General features: G+C 38.4%; 2 protein-coding genes, 20 non-coding genes and 1 pseudogene across 23 annotated transcripts, besides 2 other annotated features; 17 read left to right on the top strand and 6 right to left on the bottom strand.

Annotated features, from left to right (window-relative positions):
* Positions 1 to 90: 90 nt before the first annotated feature.
* 5SrRNA:CR33442 lies at positions 91 to 225 on the top strand. Its single transcript, NR_001803.1, has one exon. It is a non-coding gene; the product is annotated as a 5S ribosomal RNA (ribosomal RNA).
* Positions 226 to 452: 227 nt separating this feature from the next.
* On the top strand, positions 453 to 587 carry 5SrRNA:CR33443. Its single transcript, NR_001802.1, has one exon. It is a non-coding gene; the product is annotated as a 5S ribosomal RNA (ribosomal RNA).
* A 241-nt stretch (positions 588 to 828) lies between these two features.
* Positions 829 to 963, top strand: 5SrRNA:CR33444. The gene has a single exon (NR_001801.1). It is a non-coding gene; the product is annotated as a 5S ribosomal RNA (ribosomal RNA).
* Positions 964 to 1208: 245 nt separating this feature from the next.
* On the top strand, positions 1209 to 1343 carry 5SrRNA:CR33445. The gene has a single exon (NR_001800.1). It is a non-coding gene; the product is annotated as a 5S ribosomal RNA (ribosomal RNA).
* Positions 1344 to 1610: 267 nt separating this feature from the next.
* Positions 1611 to 1745, top strand: 5SrRNA:CR33446. Its single transcript, NR_001799.1, has one exon. It is a non-coding gene; the product is annotated as a 5S ribosomal RNA (ribosomal RNA).
* Positions 1746 to 1969: 224 nt separating this feature from the next.
* On the top strand, positions 1970 to 2104 carry 5SrRNA:CR33447. The gene has a single exon (NR_001798.1). It is a non-coding gene; the product is annotated as a 5S ribosomal RNA (ribosomal RNA).
* Positions 2105 to 2335: 231 nt separating this feature from the next.
* 5SrRNA:CR33448 lies at positions 2336 to 2470 on the top strand. The gene has a single exon (NR_001797.1). It is a non-coding gene; the product is annotated as a 5S ribosomal RNA (ribosomal RNA).
* A 238-nt stretch (positions 2471 to 2708) lies between these two features.
* Positions 2709 to 2843, top strand: 5SrRNA:CR33449. Its single transcript, NR_001796.1, has one exon. It is a non-coding gene; the product is annotated as a 5S ribosomal RNA (ribosomal RNA).
* A 231-nt stretch (positions 2844 to 3074) lies between these two features.
* Positions 3075 to 3209, top strand: 5SrRNA:CR33450. Its single transcript, NR_001795.1, has one exon. It is a non-coding gene; the product is annotated as a 5S ribosomal RNA (ribosomal RNA).
* A 248-nt stretch (positions 3210 to 3457) lies between these two features.
* 5SrRNA:CR33451 lies at positions 3458 to 3592 on the top strand. The gene has a single exon (NR_001794.1). It is a non-coding gene; the product is annotated as a 5S ribosomal RNA (ribosomal RNA).
* A 224-nt stretch (positions 3593 to 3816) lies between these two features.
* Positions 3817 to 3951, top strand: 5SrRNA:CR33452. Its single transcript, NR_001793.1, has one exon. It is a non-coding gene; the product is annotated as a 5S ribosomal RNA (ribosomal RNA).
* Positions 3952 to 4159: 208 nt separating this feature from the next.
* Positions 4160 to 4231, bottom strand: tRNA:Glu-CTC-5-1Psi (transfer RNA:Glutamic acid-CTC 5-1 pseudogene; annotated as a pseudogene). Its single transcript has one exon. The product of its transcript is annotated as a tRNA-Glu (tRNA).
* A 323-nt stretch (positions 4232 to 4554) lies between these two features.
* tRNA:Glu-CTC-2-2 (transfer RNA:Glutamic acid-CTC 2-2) lies at positions 4555 to 4626 on the bottom strand. The gene has a single exon. It is a non-coding gene; the product is annotated as a tRNA-Glu (tRNA).
* A 273-nt stretch (positions 4627 to 4899) lies between these two features.
* Positions 4900 to 5118: a mobile genetic element.
* A 135-nt stretch (positions 5119 to 5253) lies between these two features.
* Positions 5254 to 5325, top strand: tRNA:Glu-CTC-2-1 (transfer RNA:Glutamic acid-CTC 2-1). Its single transcript has one exon. It is a non-coding gene; the product is annotated as a tRNA-Glu (tRNA).
* Positions 5326 to 5460: 135 nt separating this feature from the next.
* On the top strand, positions 5461 to 5532 carry tRNA:Glu-TTC-1-6 (transfer RNA:Glutamic acid-TTC 1-6). The gene has a single exon. It is a non-coding gene; the product is annotated as a tRNA-Glu (tRNA).
* Positions 5533 to 5981: 449 nt separating this feature from the next.
* tRNA:Glu-TTC-1-5 (transfer RNA:Glutamic acid-TTC 1-5) lies at positions 5982 to 6053 on the top strand. Its single transcript has one exon. It is a non-coding gene; the product is annotated as a tRNA-Glu (tRNA).
* A 307-nt stretch (positions 6054 to 6360) lies between these two features.
* On the top strand, positions 6361 to 6415 carry snoRNA:185. The gene has a single exon (NR_002548.1). It is a non-coding gene; the product is annotated as a snoRNA:185 (small nucleolar RNA).
* Positions 6416 to 7299: 884 nt separating this feature from the next.
* On the top strand, positions 7300 to 7371 carry tRNA:Glu-TTC-1-4 (transfer RNA:Glutamic acid-TTC 1-4). The gene has a single exon. It is a non-coding gene; the product is annotated as a tRNA-Glu (tRNA).
* A 165-nt stretch (positions 7372 to 7536) lies between these two features.
* On the bottom strand, positions 7537 to 7608 carry tRNA:iMet-CAT-1-2 (transfer RNA:initiator Methionine-CAT 1-2). The gene has a single exon. It is a non-coding gene; the product is annotated as a tRNA-Met (tRNA).
* Positions 7609 to 7821: 213 nt separating this feature from the next.
* tRNA:iMet-CAT-1-1 (transfer RNA:initiator Methionine-CAT 1-1) lies at positions 7822 to 7893 on the top strand. Its single transcript has one exon. It is a non-coding gene; the product is annotated as a tRNA-Met (tRNA).
* A 2298-nt stretch (positions 7894 to 10191) lies between these two features.
* Positions 10192 to 17603: a mobile genetic element.
* Positions 17604 to 17874: 271 nt separating this feature from the next.
* tRNA:Ile-AAT-1-9 (transfer RNA:Isoleucine-AAT 1-9) lies at positions 17875 to 17948 on the bottom strand. Its single transcript has one exon. It is a non-coding gene; the product is annotated as a tRNA-Ile (tRNA).
* A 696-nt stretch (positions 17949 to 18644) lies between these two features.
* CG8517 (uncharacterized protein) lies at positions 18645 to 19437 on the bottom strand. Its single transcript, NM_137602.4, has 2 exons — positions 19167 to 19437; positions 18645 to 19105 (listed from the first exon to the last, which is right to left on the bottom strand). Exons 1-2 carry the CDS (start codon positions 19337 to 19339, stop codon positions 18841 to 18843), a joined length of 438 nt encoding a protein of 145 aa, NP_611446.3. The 5' UTR covers positions 19340 to 19437; the 3' UTR covers positions 18645 to 18840.
* Positions 19438 to 19536: 99 nt separating this feature from the next.
* On the bottom strand, positions 19537 to 20118 carry Obp56f (Odorant-binding protein 56f). Its single transcript, NM_166375.3, has 2 exons — positions 20035 to 20118; positions 19537 to 19980 (listed from the first exon to the last, which is right to left on the bottom strand). The coding sequence occupies exons 1-2, from the start codon at positions 20092 to 20094 to the stop codon at positions 19663 to 19665; spliced, it is 378 nt and encodes a 125-aa protein (NP_725926.1). The 5' UTR covers positions 20095 to 20118; the 3' UTR covers positions 19537 to 19662.
* Between the last annotated feature and the right edge of the window lie 438 nt (positions 20119 to 20556).

The following is a 20556-nucleotide window of genomic DNA, read 5'->3' as shown; positions in this document are numbered from 1 at the left end:
AAAACCCAATGGTACAAAAACAGTCTATTTCAGTCTATGGGCATAACTGAATATCAGAGTATAAGGACACTGTTTAGCCCCTCGACTTTTGCCAACGACCATACCACGCTGAATACATCGGTTCTCGTCCGATCACCGAAATTTAGCAGCGTCGGGCGCGGTTAGTACTTAGATGGGGGACCGCTTGGGAACACCGCGTGTTGTTGGCCTCGTCCACAACTTTTTGCTGCCTGCTGCCTGCTGCCTTCTTAGTTTTTATTTTAGCATTATTGGCTACAAATCAGAATGAAAACTTTGTTCACCTAATTTCAAATTTTGTCTTTCACTCATTATTAATCTTTTATATCTTTATTACGATATCTAAAACCCAATGGTACAAAAACAGTCTATTTCAGTCTATGGGCATAACTGAATATCAGAGTATAAGGACACTGTTTAGCCCCTCGACTTTCGCCAACGACCATACCACGCTGAATACATCGGTTCTCGTCCGATCACCGAAATTAAGCAGCGTCGGGCGCGGTTAGTACTTATATGGGGGACCGCTTGGGAACACCGCGTGTTGTTGGCCTCGTCCACAACTTTTTGCTGCCTGCTGCCTGCTGCCTGCTGCCTGCTGCCTTCTTAGTTTTTATTTTAGCATTATTGGCTACAAATCAGAATGAAAACTTTGTTCACCTAATTTCAAATTTTGTCTTTCACTCATTATTAATCTTTTATATCTTTATTACGATATCTGAAACCCAATGGTACAAAAACAGTCTATTTCAGTCTATGGGCATAACTGAATATCAGAGTATAAGGACACTGTTTAGCCCCTCGACTTTCGCCAACGACCATACCACGCTGAATACATCGGTTCTCGTCCGATCACCGAAATTAAGCAGCGTCGGGCGCGGTTAGTACTTAGATGAGGGACCGCTTGGGAACACCGCGTGTTATTGGCCTCGTCCACAACTTTTTGCTGCCTGCTGCCTGCTGCCTGCTGCCTGCTGCCTGCTGCCTTCTTAGTTTTTATTTTAGCATTATTGGCTACAAATCAGAATGAAAACTTTGTTCACCTAATTTCAAATTTTGTCTTTCACTCATTAATCTTTTATATCTTTATTACGATATCTAAAACCCAATGGTACAAAAACAGTCTATTTCAGTCTATGGGCATAACTGAATATCAGAGTATAAGGACACTGTTTAGCCCCTCGACTTTCGCCAACGACCATACCACGCTGAATACATCGGTTCTCGTCCGATCACCGAAATTAAGCAGCGTCGGGCGCGGTTAGTACTTAGATGGGGGACCGCTTGGGAACACCGCGTGTTGTTGGCCTCGTCCACAACTTTTTGCTGCCTGCTGCCTGCTGCCTGCTGCCTGCTGCCCTGCTGCCTGCTGCCTGCTGCCTGCTGCCTTCTTAGTTTTTATTTTAGCATTATTGGCTACAAATCAGAATGAAAACTTTGTTCACCTAATTTCAAATTTTGTCTTTCACTCATTAATCTTTTATATCTTTATTACGATATCTGAAACCCAATGGTACAAAAACAGTCTATTTCAGTCTATGGGCATAACTGAATATCAGAGTATAAGGACACTGTTTAGCCCCTCGACTTTCGCCAACGACCATACCACGCTGAATACATCGGTTCTCGTCCGATCACCGAAATTAAGCAGCGTCGGGCGCGGTTAGTACTTAGATGGGGGACCGCTTGGGAACACCGCGTGTTGTTGGCCTCGTCCACAACTTTTTGCTGCCTGCTGCCTGCTGCCTTCTTAGTTTTTATTTTAGCATTATTGGCTACAAATCAGAATGAAAACTTTGTTCACCTAATTTCAAATTTTGTCTTTCACTCATTAATCTTTTATATCTTTATTACGATATCTGAAACCCAATGGTACAAAAACAGTCTATTTCAGTCTATGGGCATAACTGAATATCAGAGTATAAGGACACTGTTTAGCCCCTCGACTTTCGCCAACGACCATACCACGCTGAATACATCGGTTCTCGTCCGATCACCGAAATTAAGCAGCGTCGGGCGCGGTTAGTACTTAGATGAGGGACCGCTTGGGAACACCGCGTGTTGTTGGCCTCGTCCACAACTTTTTGCTGCCTGCTGCCTGCTGCCTGCTGCCTTCTTAGTTTTTATTTTAGCATTATTGGCTACAAATCAGAATGAAAACTTTGTTCACCTAATTTCAAATTTTGTCTTTCACTCATTAATCTTTTATATCTTTATTACGATATCTGAAACCCAATGGTACAAAAACAGTCTATTTTAGTCTATGGGCATAACTGAATATCAGAGTATAAGGACACTGTTTAGCCCCTCGACTTTCGCCAACGACCATACCACGCTGAATACATCGGTTCTCGTCCGATCACCGAAATTAAGCAGCGTCGGGCGCGGTTAGTACTTAGATGAGGGACCGCTTGGGAACACCGCGTGTTGTTGGCCTCGTCCACAACTTTTTGCTGCCTGCTGCCTGCTGCCTGCTGCCTGCTGCCTTCTTAGTTTTTATTTTAGCATTATTGGCTACAAATCAGAATGAAAACTTTGTTCACCTAATTTCAAATTTTGTCTTTCACTCATTAATCTTTTATATCTTTATTACGATATCTAAAACCCAATGGTACAAAAACAGTCTATTTCAGTCTATGGGCATAACTGAATATCAGAGTATAAGGACACTGTTTAGCCCCTCGACTTTCGCCAACGACCATACCACGCTGAATACATCGGTTCTCGTCCGATCACCGAAATTAAGCAGCGTCGGGCGCGGTTAGTACTTAGATGAGGGACCGCTTGGGAACACCGCGTGTTATTGGCCTCGTCCACAACTTTTTGCTGCCTGCTGCCTGCTGCCTGCTGCCTTCTTAGTTTTTATTTTAGCATTATTGGCTACAAATCAGAATGAAAACTTTGTTCACCTAATTTCAAATTTTGTCTTTCACTCATTAATCTTTTATATCTTTATTACGATATCTGAAACCCAATGGTACAAAAACAGTCTATTTTAGTCTATGGGCATAACTGAATATCAGAGTATAAGGACACTGTTTAGCCCCTCGACTTTCGCCAACGACCATACCACGCTGAATACATCGGTTCTCGTCCGATCACCGAAATTAAGCAGCGTCGGGCGCGGTTAGTACTTAGATGAGGGACCGCTTGGGAACACCGCGTGTTGTTGGCCTCGTCCACAACTTTTTGCTGCCTGCTGCCTGCTGCCTGCTGCCTGCTGCCTGCTGCCTTCTTAGTTTTTATTTTAGCATTATTGGCTACAAATCAGAATGAAAACTTTGTTCACCTAATTTCAAATTTTGTCTTTCACTCATTATTAATCTTTTATATCTTTATTACGATATCTAAAACCCAATGGTACAAAAACAGTCTATTTCAGTCTATGGGCATAACTGAATATCAGAGTATAAGGACACTGTTTAGCCCCACGACTTTCGCCAACGACCATACCACGCTGAATACATCGGTTCTCGTCCGATCACCGAAATTAAGCAGCGTCGGGCGCGGTTAGTACTTAGATGGGGGACCGCTTGGGAACACCGCGTGTTGTTGGCCTCGTCCACAACTTTTTGCTGCCTGCTGCCTGCTGCCTTCTTAGTTTTTATTTTAGCATTATTGGCTACAAATCAGAATGAAAACTTTGTTCACCTAATTTCAAATTTTGTCTTTCACTCATTAATCTTTTATATCTTTATTACGATATCTGAAACCCAATGGTACAAAAACAGTCTATTTCAGTCTATGGGCATAACTGAATATCAGAGTATAAGGACACTGTTTAGCCCCTCGACTTTCGCCAACGACCATACCACGCTGAATACATCGGTTCTCGTCCGATCACCGAAATTAAGCAGCGTCGGGCGCGGTTAGTACTTAGATGAGGGACCGCTTAGGAACACCGCGTGTTGTTGGCCTCGTCCACAACTTTTTGCTGCCTGCTGCCTTCTTAGTTTTTATTTTAGCATTATTGTCTACAAATCAGAATGAAAACTTTGTTCACCTAATTTCAAATTTTGTTTGCCACATAGCAGCTTTGAGCGTTTCGTAATGAAGTTTTTGGATTTTTACATAATCTTCATTATTCGATTGCAAACTAAAATAATAACAAAACAATTTTTTCGAAAATGTACTTGCACATTTCCTATACAGGGAACTGAACCTGGGCCTCCCGGGTGAGAGCCGGGTAGCCTAACCACTAGACAATATGGGATATATCGCGGGACCACATAAAATAAATTTTTGGATACCATTCATAACAAATTAAGGTATAGTTTATCAGTCATAAAGAACGGATATTTAACATAAGTATATATAACATATATATATATTTTCTACACATTTACCACAACGTAAAAACTGAACATGTTGGAATTATGTTCTAACATAAAACCTATAAATCGCGGTCGAATTATATAATTAAATTTAATATATGTATGTCCAACAACTGACTTCAGATTCAGATTTTTTGATTTTGTCATCAAAGATAAAAATAAATTTTTTTTCTGTAATTGTCACATACAAAAAGAAATTAGTTTCCCATACCGGGAATTGAACCCGGGCCTCCCGGGTGAGAGCCGGGTATCCTAACCACTAGACAATATGGGAGCTGTATTAGATTATAGCCAATATATATATTACGTTGCAAAGTTGTCACAAAAAGTAAAACAGATTGTATGGTAAGCTAAACTTTTATATGATTAACAAGTGCTTCGGATACGATATTACGAAAGAAGTAGTTGGAAAGCAAATAATGGGGGTAAGTTTGGACCAAGTCACACATCTTATTGGAGAAGGACCATATCATAGCACATTGACTGTCTCACTAAAATGTTTTATAGTCTTCATGAAACGTCCTTGCTAGTAAGAATATGTATATATAGTTTGTCAAGAAATTGTTTGAACAATGAAAATAAATTGTATTTTCTGGCTTTCAATGCAAAATTAAGGGCTTTTTGGTTACTTTTATGGATTTTTTTACATATGTTTGTTTGTATATTTTTTATCAATAAAAAAAATAATAACGAAACTATTAACAATGAACGTGAAAAACAACTAAGTCCAAGATTGCACAGATTCTACACTGTCAAGAAATTGTTTATATATAATAATAGATAATATAATATAATAATATAATATATATAATTGTATATATGAGTTTTCATATTGCATTTGAAGAATGATAACTACCAGACAATTTCGTTTGAATATGTTCCTTGACACAGCAAAGCCGTATCCCATATTGTCTAGTGGTTAGGATACCCGGCTCTCACCCGGGAGGCCCGGGTTCAATTCCCGGTATGGGAATATGAGTTTTTGTCTTATTTTTGTCGTCACGCACTATTTTTAGGACAAATTTTCCAGAAGGTGTTAATAGTTATAACTGTTAGCAGAAACTTTGGGACTGAAACTAATATAGGAGATTGACTAAATAGGTATGTGTCCCATATGGTCTAGTGGCTAGGATATCTGGCTTTCACCCAGAAGGCCCGGGTTCGATTCCCGGTATGGGAAGCAACCAACTTTTTGTTGAGGTACTTTATATAATTTATTATTTGTTACAATTTTGCAAATTTATTATTTGTAATATAGTATTTTAATATTTTTTTTTCACTTTTTAAGATCAAGTTATTTATATTTTGTAATTAATTCAGGTATTTACTGATTTTTATATATATAAATATTTTCTATATTTATATATATATAGTCATTTATTATTTATTACATATATTATTATAATAATTATTATTAATATAAAATAGTATTAGTATATGGTTGGACTTTTTATTATTAGGTTAGGTTATTTTCTAATTCATTAAATATATGTTAAGCACTTATAATGTTACTCATTGTTATTGCGACGATATGAGCAAACAAACACTTTAGTACATTATACGTTAAATACGTTCAGGTTGGTAATAATTCAATAAGAAAACCGCGTTTTCACAACAGGTTTGTCGACGTCCCATATGGTCTAGTGGCTAGGATATCTGGCTTTCACCCAGAAGGCCCGGGTTCGATTCCCGGTATGGGAATAATATTGTTTTGCTTACAAAAGAAAACAAAGATCACTTTATATTCCTCTAAGGCGACATCTTTTGGATTATTTGTTGCTAAGTTCTAGCGCCCTCTTTAGGCATTTTGTGTAAAACATTATCAATTGTTATTTTTCTATTGTTGTCTCAAAAAATTCCCAAGCTGTTCTAGTTCTTCGTCGGATTACAGTTCGCTATTTTTTACGTTAAGATTGTCATTAGTAGAGGTAGACTGACGTTCTACCCAAATACTAAAAGGCCACTTGATGTTACAAAATTATGACTCTTGAATGATTATAATTTGGTACCACGATTCTGACGGGGTTGCTCCTGCCTAGAGTTGTCGGTTTAACTGATGGTCTTTCAACTAATGAACTTTTTTAATTAATATATATAAGAAGCAACATTTATACTTAATAGATACGAATACAAGATTTCGTTACTGTAGTTCGAGGTACGGAATGATATTGGCACTGTATGTCCGTTTTCATGATTCGAGTGGAATGAGTTGTGGGTGTGCCAGACATTTGTTGCTGTTTGTCTGGCTGTAAAGCTGGCCGTGACCGTGGCAACGAATATCGACAAGCTGTTGGGCGCTCTTCCCGTGTGGAAACATTTTTGGCTATTTTTTTCGCCAAAAATTTACATAAAAATCGCATTACACTTAACATCCACTTTGCTAAACGAAGCGCATGAAAGCGGGCGCCACGTGGTTTCGGCTCTCGACTGTGCTTTTGTAAGCCGAAGCGCCATGTGGGTGGGTGTTGTTCGCCTGGCTTGGTAAGTGGGCGGTAGGAGTTGAGAGTTCGTTATTCATGTGCGAGCTTGTGCCAGCGGTTTGAAGTGCATGGCGGCCTACGAAAATTAAATTAAAACGCACACGCCAAACGGCCAAACACTTTTCGTTGTAATAAAATGCTAAATTGCAAATGGTCGCCGTGATCTATTTTTGGTGTGTAGATATATTTTGCGGATTTTAAGTAAATGTTGGATATGTGAGCTATTGCATGGTTTTCAAATAAATTTTCAACATAGTACATATCTGTACTGGTTAGATTTTAAGAAGGTAAATAAATTATTAATTTGTATTTTATTCGCTTTTTGCGAGGCAGAAAAATTTAAATTTACCAATTTATTCATAGTCCTTTGAATATGGTTGTAAAAAAACAAGGAAGTAAATACACTTTAAAGCTGATTAATGTGCTTGCACTTAAAATACAGACGTAAATCGGACTTCGCTACAGTATCCCATATGGTCTAGTGGCTAGGATATCTGGCTTTCACCCAGAAGGCCCGGGTTCGATTCCCGGTATGGGAAAATTTTTCCTTTTTGTGCAGTTTTTGCACATATTAAACTCGACCACCCAAACACCAAAAAGACAATATTTACATATACAACTAACTTTCATGAAGTATTGTTCTTGTTAACAAAATATATACACAAAAGTCAAATAAAAACAATTCGAACTTGCGAAATACTCTATAGCAGAGCAAGGTTTCGATCCTCGGACCTCTGGGTTATGGGCCCAGCACGCTTCCACTGCGCCACTCTGCTTATAAAGCGCTGGTTGCTATGTTGAATATGAGTAACCGGCCTTGACTGTATGGGATGACTGGTATTTCATTACAATATGAAAAGATGAAAATCAATCTTAGCTAAGTAATTGTCTTAAAACTCAGATAACTAATCTAAATTCATATACGAATTTCAGTGGTGCTTAAATGTTGTACGTTAACTCATATTGAACATTCTGCTCATCATTTTACAAGCAGAGTGGCGCAGTGGAAGCGTGCTGGGCCCATAACCCAGAGGTCCGAGGATCGAAACCTTGCTCTGCTAAAATAGGTAGATTCTGGTGCAAGAATTATTTTTCCTTTTCCAAGTTTACATTTTGTGATAGTATTTGAAATAATGTATTTCTCTGCTAGGAAAGAAGTGTCAGGCAGAATGTATTATTCATCTGTATCAATACGAATATTTTGAAGTTTGATTATTGAAATTTATTTTTGCTCATACCTCAATGCGTGTCACCGGCTCCAGCTCACGTGGATTATGTGTTTACTTGGTACCGTGGTAGCCACGTCTCTTATCGCGCACTTGCAGCATGCTCCCCACATCGGCTGAGGTTTTGCATCCCAGTGAGTCATGTATTTTGCCCAGTGGCACAGATACGGCTTTAATAACCACTCGCCAAGTGCGACTCTGTTGGATTTTGCCGCTTCTGTTTGCATTGCTAAGAGATGCGATATGGCTATGAGGCAGGAGTCCGGGATTCGCGCTGTTAAATTTGCCTTTCCTTTAAAGGTCCTTAAATAGTTATAGTAATGCTCAGATTCGCAGGGAGTTAGCAACCCTGTATGCCAATCAAATTGACATATTTGTCTATAAATGGCAAAAATTTCAATTAATTTTCGCGCCACTTAAAAGCGCGCCATGAAATTGCACAAAACCATTCCGATTTGGTGGGGCGAGGTTTGCGGGCCAATGGAAACAAACCGCAAGCACTAAATTGCAAATAAATTTGTTTAAATATGCAATGGAAGAGCGCGTCAAGTTTGGCACAACCCCCATGGACGGCGAATGGCCAAAAGTTGCTACACGGCGACAGTTTCACCTGGGAAAGTGTGGAGGGTGGTTTGTTCGCCGCCTGCTGCACGTGCAGCTGCGACAAGGAGACAACAACCAACATGCATATCAAATTTTAATAGCAAAACCCCCAAAAAGTTTCAAGCCACAAAGTCCATTTCCATTGGACTGAAGGGGTTAGGTTTTTCTCCTTGCGGGTTGTTGGCTCTCTGTCGTTTTCGTTGGGTGACATGCTTGATGTACGCTTTTGGTTTTCCCCACGAAGATGTTGCAATGACATTGAATATTGATGAAAATAAATCGAATTTCCGTCAGCCTGGCATCCGGCGTATTCGATAGACGGTAAAAGCAAATGCAAAAAAAAAAAAAATGAACTGGACACATTTTCGCCTGGACGTAGAGGCCCCGGCTTTTCTATTGAGATAGAAAAAGGGTTCCGCCTCAATTGAGCTCAACGCAGTCAGTTTGGCGAGTGTTAAAATCCCCCGTTGTCAGTGTTTTGGGGGGTATTTGTGGTTTCCATGAGTTCCGATTCTTAGCAATTAAAGGGGCGTCATTGAAAACTAACTGGTAAAATATTTTAGATATATAACAGTCTTAAAATTCCATTTCCATATAAAATTAAAACATTCCTAAAAAGGAATTTGTAATTATTACTTTACGTAAAAAATAACAACAAAAATCACAAAATCAAATTAACTTGTATTTTTTCTTTGCGTAAGCCTTTAACTTCAATTTAAAATATACATTTTCTCAAATAAAAACGGTGCACGAGGTGGGCGTGCTTTTTATTACCTGATCGGTGGTCAACCCGCAATTAAGCCCCCAGTTAACACTTGATTTGTATTTAAAAATTATTGACCAATCCATGGGTACTGATTAAGTTTGTGTTTGTGTTTGTCAAACGACGGACGACTGCTGTTCGTGGGAGGGGCAACGATTGATTTTTGCCGCCACAAGGCAACGGTGGGCAACGGAAATTGCATAAGCTCCATCCGAAAGCGATGGGGATGATTGGTGAGGCAGAGAGAGAGAGAGAGACAGTGCAGCACATATGAAAATCCAATTTTCCAGTGATTGATCAGGACGATGAGGGGCAGTGAAAAGCTGAGCGCCACACACGTGAAGTGGGTAAAGTTTGTTTGCCGGGCGTAAACGCAAAAATAATGTAATTAAAGCAATGTTTGCATAATAAAAATGAATATGTGTTGCAGTTTGTGTCGCCATTTCTACGCACTGTAAAACTAAGGGGTGAAGTGTCCAGGAGTGCATTTAGCTGGCCCATTCTACAAGTGTTTACCTAGGCAGCGAGGACCGTGGTCCTTTGCTCGCTTTATGCGGGCTGTCAAAATCAGACAGTGTGCACACATGCACCCACACCTCGTCGACATCCCGGAGATTTTATGTCCTGGTGATGTCCACGCTGAAGAGCATCCTTTCGACATCCCCTCGAATCTCGACTGTGTTTGTCCAAGTTTCGTTTCACCAAATTATGCTCGAGCATATGAGGGATTTATATCCGCACGAGGACTCAACTGGACTGCATACCACTGTAATAAACCAATATATGCCACCAATTGAGAACACGTGTTTTCCTTGCAGTTGGGTGCAGCCGTCAGGCCACCTTTTTATTTCTTCTTATCTCTTCGAGTAGCAGAAACGGTTCTGCCCGCTTAACCTCTACAGAGTGTCTAATCTTACCTAAATACTGCGACTGCGCCGCCGTCGACAGCGGCAGAAGAGCAGCGTATATATATATGTATAAGAGAGAGAGAGAGAGAGCTTATGCGCATATATGGCCAGCGGCCAGCGTGGGGATGCTGACTTAGCTTAAAGCATAAATGGGTGATCTTATATCACGCTCACTTGAGACATTTATTTATGCAATGCAACTAAGTGTTGCTGTGTACTTATAGGTACAGTGTACCCTCGATATATGCACATACTACACCTCCCCTCTTTTTTAAAATAACGTAAAGAAATGAAGTTATTTTCTATCAACTATATTACCATTATAAAATAAAAATTACTTAAATATTATTTTTAATGAATTAACATTATTTATGATATAGAATTTTTAAATGAATAAAGAAAAAATATGTATGTATTTTGAATTAATAAAAATTCGATTATATCTATGTCTTTGTTATATTGTTTTGGCTGATCAGGCCGTTATTTAAGTTTTATTATGAAAGGTTTGGCATTGATTGCCCTTTTTTTTTTTTTCATTCTATTTGTGCTTTTTTAGCCTATCTTTATGTACTATTTGTTGTTTCTTACTTCCTGTTTTAATGGTTATATTGTCATTTATTCCTATATCTACTACGTCATAAGGACCTTCATATCTTTTATCTAACTTATGACCTGTTTCTTTTCTAAGTAATACTTTATCTCCTATTTTTAATTCGAAATTATTTGTATTCCTATCATATCTTAATTTTCTATCCGCTTTTGCTTTTTCTAACATTCTTCTTGCTCTGTTGTACGACAATTCTAGTCTGCATTTAAGCTCTTTAGAGTAGTCGTCTAAGTTGTATATTGGGTCTATTTTGTTTATCTTACTGAAATCTTTGAATTGTCTGGGTAGTCTGCCAAATACTAGTTCGTATGGGCAATAGTCATGGACTATTGAGGGTGTTGTATTGAAGCAATAAGTGAAATATGGTAACCAAATGTCCCAATCACTTTTGTTAACCGATATGTATGAACGTATATATTCATTAAAAGTTCGGTGGCTTCTTTCTATTGTTCCTAAAGTTTGATGATGGTGAGCGCTAGATGTTAGATTTTCTATATGCATATATTTGCATAATTCATTCATAAGTGAATTTTTGTATTCCGTACCTTGATCTGTAATGAACGTCTTCATTGGACCGTACTTCAGTACAAATAATTCAAATATAGCCTTTGCAACTGTTTTAGCACTTTTATTTGGTGTTGGAATAGTTACTAAAAACTTGGTTAGATCGCATATGATTGTAACTGCATACTCATTTCCGTCTTCCGATTTCGGTAGTGGACCAATGGTATCAATTAAAACAGTATCAAATGCTGTTGCTGGCGTTGGCATCAATGTTAATGGAGTTTTCGTATGTGTTGTAATTTTGGCTTGTTGACATTTCAAACAAGTCTTTACATACTTTGAGATTGTCTTGGTCATCTGGGGCCAATAATAAAATCTTTTGATTTTTGACTGGGTTCGCGAAATACCAGTGTGGCCTCCTTCTATAGGATCATCATGGAATTTTGTCAAAATTTCTTTAATCTGAGCTTCGTCATTTTTGTCTATAATTATCACCTTTTGTAGAATAGCTAGTTCTACTTTTTCGAGTACTCGGTTGCCCTTTATTTTAAATTCATTTAGTGATACAAATTGGAACATCTGTTCGCTTGGTGATATTCGCATTTTTGTTATTTTATGCATTCCGGCTTTTGAAATAAGCCTTTGAAAGAATTGATTTAGATCAAATGTTTCATTAGAATACAAGTCATCAACATCAAAGCGTGAAACAATTGTTTTTCCTCGTTTTAATAAACACTTGTGTTTATCTATTTTGATTAAAACATATTTCTTTGTGTCATTATTATTGACAACTTCATAGACTTTGGGCTTTTCTATTGTTTGCTCTTTTTCCTCTTGTATTTTGACTATTGCTTCGTCCTTACAGGAATTTTCCTGTTTAGCTTTTGATCTGGTGGTAACTTTTAATATTTCTCTGTTGATTGTTTTCAGATCTTTTATTGTTATGCGAGACAAGGCGTCCGCAATATGGTTATCTTTCCCCTTAAGATATTCTACAGTAAAGTCATACTCTTCTAAATCCAGCCTCATACGAGTGAGTTTTGAACTTGGATTTTTCATAGAGAATAGGTATGACAATGGTCTATGATCGCTTTTTACCATGAAATGCTTGCCATATATGTATGGTCGAAAATGATTTATGGCCCAATGAATGGCCGTTAATTCTTGTTCTGTAGTGGACTTATTACTTTCACCTTGAGTGAACATTCTTGAAGCGTATGCCACTGGAAGTTGTTGACCATTGTGATCTTGTGTAAGTACCGCTCCGCATGCCTGTTTACTAGCATCGGTTGTTATGCAAAATTCTTTACCGAAATCTGGGTACTGTAGTAATGTTGGTTTCATTAATTCTGTTTTAAGGTATTCGAATGCATCATTGCATTCTGCTGTCCATTCGAATTGAACATTCTTTTTACAAAGCCTCGTTAAGTGGCGTGAATGATCAGAAAAATTTTTAATGAAACGTCTGTAATAATTACAGAAGGCTACGAAACGCCTAGCACTGTCGGCATCTGTTGGTATAGGATATTTTTCTATAACTTCATATTTGGTGTCATCTGGGAGTATACCTTTATCGGTACATTTGTGACCCAAATATGTTACTTCTTTCATAAAGAAAGAACATTTCCCTGGATGTAGTTTCAAATTATGTCGTCTACATAGCTCGAATACGTTAGTCAAATTTTTGAGCATATGTTTTTCTGAACAACCTATTACTACTAAGTCATCCATATATAGAAATGCTTGCGATGGTTCAAGACCAGAAAATGCAAGTGTCATCATACGTTGGAAGGAGTTTGGTGCTACTTTCAGTCCGTATGGTAATCGCGTGAAGCGATATGAGCCATTGGCTGTTGAAAATGACGTTATATCTCTATACCTTTTTTCTAGTTCTATCTGGTGGAATCCAGACATTAGGTCGAGACATGAAAAATACTTTGCTCTTCCTAATTGATCAAGAATATCTTCTATTCTTGGAAGTGGAAATTTGTCTGATAATAGTTTCTTATTTATTTGACGATAGTCAACTGCTAATCGCCATCTTTTTTCCGTGGAATTCGGAAGTGGTTTCTTTGGAACCAAAAGTAATGGACTATTATATTCAGACATTGATGGTTCAACTATTCCATCATCTATTAATTTTTTTACCTGTCTGGCGATTTCTGGTTTTTGGCTATCTGCCATGCGATAGTTTTTTATATAGACCGGTGTTTTTTCCCCTAATCTGAGTTTTTGTTTGTAGAAATTGTTAGCCGATATTGGTTCTGTTTCTAGACCAAAAATATCGCTAAACTCGGTGCATAACTTAGTTAGTTCATTATTGAATTGTTTAGGGAATCTTAATTGTTTTAAAATTTCTTCAGTTCTATTTTCCTTTTCTACTGGTGTTGTAAAAATGTCATAGTCTTTCATTGATTCGCATTTGATCTTCGCGCTATCTATTATGGCGTCTTTATTATTTGTATTTATAATGCGAATCAATGCGTTTTTGCTATCGGCAATGGTGCTTGCTACTATTATACCTGGTTGCAGCTCCTGATTTGGTACTACCACCGTTTTTTCGTTAGTGAGTAATTTGACTTGTCTGATTACTTCGCATCTAGCTGGCAATAAGAGTGTGTTGGAGTCTAAGTTATGTGTAATTGGTACACTAATCTGTCTACTGAAGTTATTGGGTCTTATTGTGAACCAGTCTTTGTTATTTTGAAACTCTAATACGCAATTGTATTTCTTGATAAAATCTATTCCGATTATGCCATCGCATGGTATCGGAAAATTCTCAGGTACTACATGAAATTCATGTGGCACTAGAACATCCTGAATGCGTATGTCAAGATCTACTGTACCTATAGACTGTATGGTTCCTTGCCCAATACCTGTAATATTTGATATATTACTGAAATTTATATTATTATATTCCTTTGCTTTGGCTTTTAGCAATGAAATTTCTGCACCTGTGTCTATTAGTAATGTAAGAACTGTGTTTGTTTCATGGTTTTTTGTCTTAATGAAAATACTCAGATTTAGGTTTACTTTAAACACTTTTACTGTTGATCGCTTAAGGGGGTCTGGCTGTTTTCCGATTGTACGTTACGCACATTTCGGTTGTTATTATTATTCTGACTTTGGTTACCCCTTCGGTTACCTCCGTCTCTGTTATTACCGTGGCCGCGGTAGCCTCCGCGACCTCTGTTGTTATTATTATAACCTAGGTTATAATTCTGGTTATAATTATGGTTATAATTATTTCTGCCTCTACCACGATAGTAGGCATTATAATTACCACGTCTATTATTCCCATTATAGAATAAGACTGTATTTGAATTGCCGGTTATTTCTGTACTGCAATGTAGGTATTTTTCCATTGCGTCGTTGAATGTACTAAATGTACCTGCAGTTAAGATCATTTTAAGTGCCTCGTTGGCACAGTTTTTGGTCATTGCTGATATCGACTCTTTAGTCGCGAATTTGTCAGCATTATCGGCGTCTAATCCGCCGTCTATGTAAGCTGCCTCGAGCTGCTTACGCATACTGTCTATTTCTGTAACATACTGAGACGCGGTCTTGCCTCTTTGTTGGGCATTTATTAATTTGGCCTTTATAACGTCAGGCGATTCGCCTTTTACGTTTGCCTGCAATATGGTAATTATTGCCTGTATCGTTGTCGCATGTTCTACTTTATAGTTTAATGGGCCAATAATTTTGGTCTTTATGACCTCTACTGCTAAAGTTTCTTGATCTCCTTTAGTTAGATCCGTCAACTTAAGTGCTGTCACAAACCTGTTTAAATGGAGTTTCTTACCATCGAATTCAGGTACTGTGGCAGATACCTGTTTAACGTATGCTCTCTGAGCTTCTAATGCGTTGGCCATGTTTCTTGTATTTGGTTGTACGGTATTAAATTTTAATTCTTCTATTGATTCGATATCGCTTTCGATATCTAAATCTTCTAACGGCTGCGACTCGTCCAAGTCTCTTAACTGGCTTTCGTCGAATTCTGCTATTTTGGTTAGTTCTGTTGGGACTTCTATTATAATACTGTGTCTAACGCTGGTATTATGTAGTCTTTTACCAAATGAACTGAGAACTTTGAAGCATTGGACTTTATGTTCTTCAGTGAGTTTGCTTTTGTTTGTTACTATTAGGTTTTGTAATGTGTTGTATTGTGTTATCAATACCTTTATGTGAAAAATAAGCGTCTGAGTTTTGATCAGCGCGGTTTTATTAATACATTTATAGGATTTATCAAAAGCATCTCTAATATTGTTTATGGATATGGTTAAGTTTAGCCATTCCATGTATGTACCTTTTAGCGATGTAATCGCACTTGTACCTTTTTGGTGTAGTTTCTATTAGATTTTGTCTAAATCATTGGCTCGACTCATGTAAGTCTTTTCAACGATCTTTTGTGAAACTGATAAAGTTTTAAGGCCAGGTTAAAAGGCTGATAGGATAACTAAAATCAAAAATAGTAAGTACATTGAATTTAACTGTGGGGTTGTATCCACGACTTATGTCCCATTTTGATATGGGGAAAATTAGTCTTTATTTGTATATCAAAAGTACAAATAGAATTTTAACTTTGAGAATTGGTCAATTATTGTTATCTCGATCAGATATAAATATAGCTCGAAATTTTAATAGGTCTAAACTGTTGTTAAACATATTTTTACTTGATAGATGAATTCATTATACTCAGTTTACATCGGTTGCAATTTGCAATTTTACAATATTATTACTTATTTTAAGTTTAGGACTGAGTATAATGTGTTAGTTATGAAATGGGTCCCTGATAAGTTAGTAATTTTGTTGCAGCGGAAACCGCATCGACAACATTAATATAATATTTGGGCGGTTGAGGCTATGGCGTATAACGCAGCCCGCCGCTTTACTTCGCACCACGAAGTTGTTGATTGATGGCTGCAAGGCGCTCTTTGTAGCGCTGCCGGTCTTCCTCATTAGTTGCCGTCTTCAGTAGTTCGATGTTGAGCCTCCGGGCGCTGAGCAACTTAATCCGGCGGCCACCCCTCTTCTTTTTAGGTGGCTGCTCCCTCGCTGCAGTCCGTGCCTTGTACTCTTGTATGGTCAAGGGCTTTGGTCCCGCGGACGGATCTACCTCTATTACCTCTTTGATACTTGGCAGATCCCTTTGCTCGACAGGAGCAGGGTGTTCGAACGTCTGCTTGGTAGACATTCGCTGTTGTCATGTGCGGCGCGCCGGTGGAATCCTTTATCCTTTATCCTAATCCTACCCTCGCAGGATGCCGTGCTAATTGCTGTTGCGGCTTGCAATGGTCGAGGGCAGTCGTTCATGCAGACGTCGGGTCTTTTCGGCTTGGGTGATGTTGAATTTTCAGTTATTTCTTCATTGATTATTTCTATTTTTGCTGAGTGAGTTGTGGTATTCGGCTTTCTTTGCTGGAGGTTTTCTTTCAGAAAGTCTAATTCGGCAGTTAATTTCTGTGCCGTTGCCCATGGGGGCGGTGTTTTATTTGTATATCATAGCCACTTAATATGTGCTATACCTTTATTTTTGATTTCCTGACATCCGCGTTTGCCCATTACCACACTCTACTCACTCAGTATTTTTGTTTCTTTTTTTTTCATCAGTGTCCCGTCTCTAGGTCTCCCGCACTGGTGTAAGGGGCGGCCTGCCTCTCACACCTGTTGTCGCTGTTTAGAATTCCCAAATCAAATCGGCAATATTAGCAGCATTTCCTCAGTAGTCCTCAGATCGCAGGCTCCTGCCTCACGGTCGCCATGTAATAAACCAATATATGCCACCAATTGAGAACACGTGTTTTCCTTGCAGTTGGGTGCAGCCGTCAGGCCACCTTTTTATTTCTTCTTATCTCTTCGAGTAGCAGAAACGGTTCTGCCCGCTTAACCTCTACAGAGTGTCTAATCTTACCTAAATACTGCGACTGCGCCGCCGTCGACAGCGGCAGAAGAGCAGCGTATATATATATGTATAAGAGAGAGAGAGAGAGAGCTTATGCGCATATATGGCCAGCGGCCAGCGTGGGGATGCTGACTTAGCTTAAAGCATAAATGGGTGATCTTATATCACGCTCACTTGAGACATTTATTTATGCAATGCAACTAAGTGTTGCTGTGTACTTATAGGTACAGTGTACCCTCGATATATGCACATACTACACCACTCGACTCGACTCAACTCGATTCAACTCTCACCAGTCTGCTGGCTGTCTGCTATATTTATGCAAATATTGAAATAAGTCTTAATTGAATACAAATACTCAATTACATTGCGGCAAATCTATTTTGTGGATCCGGCAGTCCAGCACAAACAAACTTTACTGCGTACTCTACATACCCGGCACTTTTACTGAACGATTTTAATTGTGGCATGTGATTTCGTTTGAAAACTGAAATATTTATAATATAATACACAACATAAAAAAAAAACATGGCCCATGAGGGGATCGAACCCGCGACCTTCGCGTTATTAGCACGACGCTCTAACCAACTGAGCTAATGGGCCTTGCTGACGATAAAGCTTTTCGTTATTCATTTACAGGGCGAGGTTCGTTTTCTAGCTCTTGAAATCGGTGTTTATTTAAAGATGTTATGTTATCTATAACTTCTTTTTACAATATGTTATTCATATTGATTGAATACTATACAAAGCTTTAGATTTTAAAGCCTGTGGAATCGTTTATATCTTACTTTCCCCATGTAGCAATGTTACAATATTTTGCGTCTATAATTAATTTACCACCGACAGTAGACGGCATTAATTGTGTTTCTTTTGGGTTCCTAAGGGAGCTAAATGCTGCTCGACACCACATGCATCATCGCAAGCAGCACATTTGTGACACTTCATTAAAAAGCAACATTACCAAAATCAATTAGAGACATTCCCCCATGCATTCACATCGCCTAGACAGCATGGATATACACAACAAAAGTATACAGACACACGGAGAGCGAGTAAGCTTGTTGTTTTTGGCAAACAAATATACAAACAATTGATATACGTTTTGTATTTGTTCCTGCCAGTGTGCTTCTCCTCCCATCACCGATCCGCAAATTGTTTGAACACGAGACGAGACTTTGTTTGCATTTTGAATTGCCGCCACTGGGCGCCCAGAGTTGGAGCTATTTGAACAGTAGTACACTGAGCGCAATTCCCAAAAAGCCCCTGGGCATCTAAACATTTATTCTTTAAACAATTTTTAAGTTTTACTTTTCTTTATATTCGAAATTTAAATAGTACAAGTTCTTCCCAAAATATGGTATATAGTTATAATCTACATACTTGGTTCCTTATTTCTTTGAGTGTATGCACCTAAGAAACTTGTTAAATCGAAAATTAATTAAAAACGTGTTGCTGAGAACGTGGTTTAATAAGACTCCCCTAGTGACATGCTGATCTAGTTTTCCGTATCCTCAGGTGGTGGGTGTGGCACCGCCTTATGGAGCCACTTGCGTAGGTATTCGCTGGTCTGCAGGCCAACCATTCGATTTACCACCTTGCCGTTGCTGATGACCACCAGTGAAGGAACGGACCCCACGTTGTAGTCAAGGGCCAGTTCCCCATGCTCATCAATATCGACCCGGGCCAATCTCACTCGACCTTCCTGCTCGGACACAACGTTCTCCAGTCGAGGGGCCAGAGCCTTGCATGGACAGCACCAGCTGATCAGGAAGGCGGAACAATGTCTTAACATGGTTCTATTTAACTGAAGGCTAAGCTCACCTGGCATGAAAGTCCACAACCACCGGCCGATCGCTATTGATCACACGTTGCTCAAAGTCTTTTCTAGTCTCCACATCGAAAATCGGTTGCTTGCCAGTACTGGTCATTCCGCGATTAGCCTTCATCAAATTCATTAGGCGCTTTGCCCGGAATAATCTTCTATAGCTGGACATAATAAAGCTTACGGATAACTTAAATTTTAGCCTAGATAAATATCAAGAAAATTTTGATCCGAAAATTTTTGGGACTACAGTGTGATGACGACTAGAGCCTTTTTACTACTGAAAATATTACGGTAAAATCACATTTGGCATAGAGTTCCATAAATTCAAAGGCTTCTTGATCCAGAAATAACATTTTATATTTAGTTAGTTTTCGGTTTTACACTTTATTATGTACATTGGTGAAGTTTCTCAAAAATTAACGTTTTAAAGTGTGATGTGCATAAGTTGAATGTTTATCCGAACACCAGGTACATAATAGCATGTTTAGAAGTCTAATGCTTGGTAATGGACTGATAGCATTTCAAGATTTCGTAGCCCAATTCACATTTTCCTGAAGCCTTGATGGAATGACACTTTTCTTCAGCCTTTTCCAATTCATCTGTGTCAGTAATGCCATACTTTTTTTCAAGTACTTTCCTCGGTTGCTCCGAACTGATCGCATCATTTGCAATAACACCTTTCACTTCCAGTAAGCAGTGATAAAAACACTTGCTTTGAAGAGAGTCTTCTTTAGCATCAAATTTTGTATTTTCTGTAATTGTATACCCCAGCTGCCGTTTCAAGCAGGCTTTTATTTTTTCAGAAGATTTCTAAAACTTGGACATTTCAAAGAATGGAATTTCAACATTATTGCGATTGCTTACCATACAAAATGCTTGGAGCCAGATAGCAGAGATGAAAATGAACAACAGGAATACTTTCATAATGATAGTTTTGTGTGCAAGAACATAAATTAGCTATCTTTCCTGGCTTTTATAGTTCGTACATTAGCCATGCCTATTTACACTTTATCCTCAACTCGAAACTCAAAAAATCATATTATCAACGCTTGGTTTCGGTTTCCAGGGACTGTTACCCACTTGTTATTTAACCTGTCACAAAACCATTTAATGTATTTTTAGCTCTTTGTACTTAATAGAAAGACCAGAAAGAAATTCACTTTCATTACTTTCCAGTACGGGCTGGCAATGTCAAGAAATAAATATGGTTGCAGTATAATAAATAGTCACTTACATTGGAATATGACAGAACGAAAATGCAGGCTAAAAACACTAGAGCAAGCGTTCCGTTCATTTTATGATTTTAAAATTCAATACTGAAGATGCGCTTTAAATAGATTTTGCTGACTGTCTATGTGCACGCCTATTAACAATTTCAAGCTTTTT

This window comes from Drosophila melanogaster, chromosome 2R, assembly GCF_000001215.4.
Source record: "Drosophila melanogaster chromosome 2R".
In the NCBI taxonomy this organism is placed as follows: Eukaryota; Metazoa; Arthropoda; class Insecta; order Diptera; family Drosophilidae; genus Drosophila; species Drosophila melanogaster.
Note: the sequence above shows the minus strand (reverse complement) of the source record. Positions and strands in the feature narration are given on the sequence as shown.

Bases quoted from the DNA above. Each gene is read 5' to 3' on its own strand.
- Obp56f (NM_166375.3), bottom strand. From the start codon at position 20,094: ATGAAAGTATTCCTGTTGTTCATTTTCATCTCTGCTATCTGGCTCCAA. The intron at 19,981-20,034 runs GTAAGCAATCGC...TCCAAGTTTTAG, and splicing joins GGCTCCAAGCATTTTGTATG to AAATCTTCTGAAAAAATAAA.
- CG8517 (NM_137602.4), bottom strand. From the start codon at position 19,339: ATGTCCAGCTATAGAAGATTATTCCGGGCAAAGCGCCTAATGAATTTG. The intron at 19,106-19,166 runs GTGAGCTTAGCC...CTTCCTGATCAG, and splicing joins GTTGTGGACTTTCATGCCAG to CTGGTGCTGTCCATGCAAGG.